This window comes from Bison bison, unplaced genomic scaffold (assembly GCF_000754665.1).
Source record: "Bison bison bison isolate TAMUID 2011002044 unplaced genomic scaffold, Bison_UMD1.0 scf7180017864037, whole genome shotgun sequence".
In the NCBI taxonomy this organism is placed as follows: Eukaryota; Metazoa; Chordata; class Mammalia; order Artiodactyla; family Bovidae; genus Bison; species Bison bison.
In genome coordinates, this window is record NW_011494609.1 from 6,953,673 (window position 1) to 6,957,165 (window position 3,493).

General features: G+C 53.3%; 1 protein-coding gene across 1 annotated transcript in view; it reads right to left on the reverse strand.

Moving 5' to 3' along the window:
- Positions 1-3,493, reverse strand: part of TRPM2 (transient receptor potential cation channel, subfamily M, member 2) — a 44,389-nt gene that overhangs the window by 13,626 nt on the left and 27,270 nt on the right. The window contains exons 17-19 of the mRNA XM_010835000.1: positions 3,084-3,216; positions 2,483-2,654; positions 28-211 (exon numbers count right to left, since the gene is read on the reverse strand). Of these exons, the coding sequence (XP_010833302.1) occupies positions 28-211; positions 2,483-2,654; positions 3,084-3,216 (489 nt within the window). The remainder of the gene's footprint in view (positions 1-27; positions 212-2,482; positions 2,655-3,083; positions 3,217-3,493) is intronic.

Genomic DNA, 3,493 nt, shown 5'->3' on the forward strand with positions numbered 1-3,493 from the left:
GGTGTGTACCCTGCATGTGCCACTCACTTGAACATGGCGATGAGCAGGTTGAGCAGCAGGATGTTGGCAAAGAGCAGGTAGAGACAGAGCAGAAGGACAGTCAGCCACTCGGGGAACACGGGCTCCTGCCGCGCCTGGTCGATCTCGGGGCACTTGGGCTTGTAGGGATCCGTGCCGTTGGGGCTACACTGGTCTGGTTTGAAGTTCACGCCTGGGTCGGGATGAGGGGGCAAGTGAGTCCAGAAAGCCATGTGGAGTCACAGGGGCCCTTGGGAAATGACCTCACTGGCCTGGAGCCCCGGACATCTGGGTGACCTCAGCTGTCAGCTCAAGCCCAAGGGAAGCCAGAAAGGGCTGACCATCTACACCCAGCATCCTCACGGGCAGGAAGTCCCGCTGCCAGCAAAGCCCAAGACCCAGACCTGCACTGCAGGCTGGCACATGCCTTTCTGGGATCCAGGCACCCTACGAGGGCACTTCCTGGGGGTGTGTCATCCACAGGAGGGCCTATGTCATCTAAGTCACAGGTCCTAACCCTGGGAGCAGAACGTGGCAGGAAAGACGTCAAAGAGAAAATGAACAACTGTCGTAAAGAAAAGGGAGACGTCAGAAAGGAAACGTGCTGCGGAGGCGACCCTTCTACATGGAACATGTGACTAGAAACCAAACACAGCTCCACACTTGCAGAAGAGTAAAGGGTACATAATATTACAAAACGTAACTATATACTCGGCGTTTAAAAATCTGTAAGAGAAGGGCTTCCGTGGTGGTCCAGTGGTGGGTAATCTGCCTTGCAATGCAGGGGACATGGGTTCAATCCCTGGTCCAGAAGGATTCCACATGCCTCAGGGCAACTAAACCTGTGCACTAAAACCACAGAAGCCCCCACACCCTAGAGCCCGTGCTCCACAATGAAGGAAGCCAACACAGTGAGGAGCCCACGCACTGCAGCCAGAGAGTAGCCTCCACTCATTCTGTCTAGAGAAGGCCTCGTGCAGCGGTGAAGACCCAGCACAGCACTGAAGACCCAGCACAGCCAAAACTAAATACTTAAAGAAAAAAGACATCCAGATTGGAAAGGAACAAGTATTTGCGGATGACATGATCATAGCAAACCCCTCAAAAGGCACCTAAAAACTATTAGAACTAATAAAGAAGTTCAGCAAGGTTTCAGAATACAAGTTCAATATACAAAATATAGTGTTTTTCTATACAGTAAACAATCCAATTAATAAAACAATTCTACTTACAACAAGCATGAAAAAGAATAAAAACACTTAGGAGTAAATTTAACAAAAGAATTACAACTTATATGATGAAAAATAAAATATGCTATGGAAAGAAATTAAAGATCTAAATAACTGGAAGAAACCCCATGTTTATAATCAAAATCCTGGATGTCTTTTTTGGAGAAACTGATTAGATCACCTGAAAATTCATGTGGACCCAAGGGACCCAGAGGCCAAAACAATCATGAAAAAAAGAACAAAGCTGAAGGACTCACACTGGCTAGGACCATGGTGCTGGCACCCGGATAGACACATGGTTAATAGGAATAGAACAGGTAAACCCTTTTGTTAACAGTCAACTGATTTCTGGGTCGGGAAGATCCCCTGGAGGAATTAAATATGGATAACAATACAGATGACTTGAAAACATTACACTGAGTAAAAGAGGCAAGACACAAAAGACTACATACTTTATGTGAAGCGTCCAGAAAAGGCACCTTCTACCCTGATGCTGGGGAAGAGTGAGGGCGGGAGAAGGCAGACAGAAGATAAGATGGTTGGATGATATCATCAGCTCGGTGGACATAAATCTGAACCAGCTCCGGGAGACAGTGAAGGACAGAGAAGCCTGGTGTGCTGCAGTTCATGGGGTTGCAAAGAGTCCGACACGACTTTGCTACTGAGCACCATCAACGATAGAGACAGTAGACGACAGGTCACCTGCGTTTGGAGGGCGAGGGTGACTACTAAAGGGTATGGGGTGACTTTTGGAACAAGCGTTCTAAAATTAGATTCTGTAAATATACTAAAAACCATGGAAGTGGCCACTTTTTACAGGCGAGTTTTATTGTATGTGAATTAATCTCAATGAAGCTGTGACAGAGAACAAACTCTGTGTTCTCTCCACTCAGAAAAGGAAGACTTATGTCTGACTGCAGTGGGAGGAACAGAAGGAATCAGGTGGCATTTAATGGGGCGGGGGGCGGTGTCAGCTGATGCTCCAGGACACATCCCCGACCCATTTTGATCTCCCCGAAACTGCGAAGTACAGCCCAGCTGCGTCCAGCTGATGCCTGCCCCACTCAACTGATGGGCTCCCAAGCGCACCCATCTCTTCCTTCAGGAGCCACGGCCCCAGGCAGTGCTGAGTGAGTGGGATGTGCCCAGTCCTCCCCTCCTCCCACTTCTGTGACCCTGGAGGAATCCCACAAGGGTGGCACCTCCTTTTCCACAGCTGTCAGGGCCCCTCCTACCGTCAATGTAGGTTGGCAGCTGCCCGAAGATGGTGAGATACGAGTGGTAGATGGCCCCCCGGAAGATCCACTCCACCCGCCTCTCGTTGTGGATGAGGATGGCCTGCTTGGCCACCCCGAAGGACACAACCCACACGGCCAGCAGGAAGAGGAAGAAGAAGACGTCCTTCATCTGTGGGAGCGGGGCACCAGTTGCAGCCACACCACCCCACACTGTCCCTGCCCACAGGAGGGTCCCCGAGTGCCCTGCAGTGGACGAGACTCCATCAACCCTTACAGCATGGCTGCATGGAGCCAGGAGCTTCAGGGAACAGCCTAGAGGGGTGCTGAGCACCCCACGAGGAGTAGGAAGGGTCGTGACCATGACCCAAGAAGGGGAGCGACAGGAGCTATAACAGGGATCAGGGAAGGCTGCCTGGAAGAGGCAACGTACAGGCAAGACCCGAGACAGGCACGCTAGGGTGTGGAAGCAGAGTGGTGACTTGGGGTCTTGTGGGGTGTGCTGTGCCCCGGGGCGCCTTAGGCCCCCCTTACCATCACTTCAGAGTGCTTCAGAGCCCCCCTTACCATCCACCCTGGAGTGCATTGGGCCCCCCCTTACCATCCGCTTCACGATGATAATCTTGGGCCCCAGCGTCTTGCTGACGGTGAAGATGTGCATGAGCCGCAGGCAGAACATGGTGAAGTCCAGGGAGAGGATGATGCGCCCGGTGTACAGCAGCGAGGGCATGAGTCTGCACGGGAGCAGGGCCTCAGCTGGCCACCCTGGCCTGATCCCAGCCCTCTGCCCAGCTGCCCCGGCCCGTGAACAGCCTGACAGGGAGCAGGGCCTCAGCTGGCTGCCCCCGGCCTGGCCCCAGGCCCCTGCCCAGCTGCCCCAGCCACGTGAACAGCCTGACGGGGAGCAGGGCCTCATCTGGCCACCCCAGGCCTGGCCCTAACCCCCTGCCCAGCTGCCCCGGCCCCATGAACAGCCTGACAGGGAGCAGGGCCTCAGCTGGCTGCCCTGGG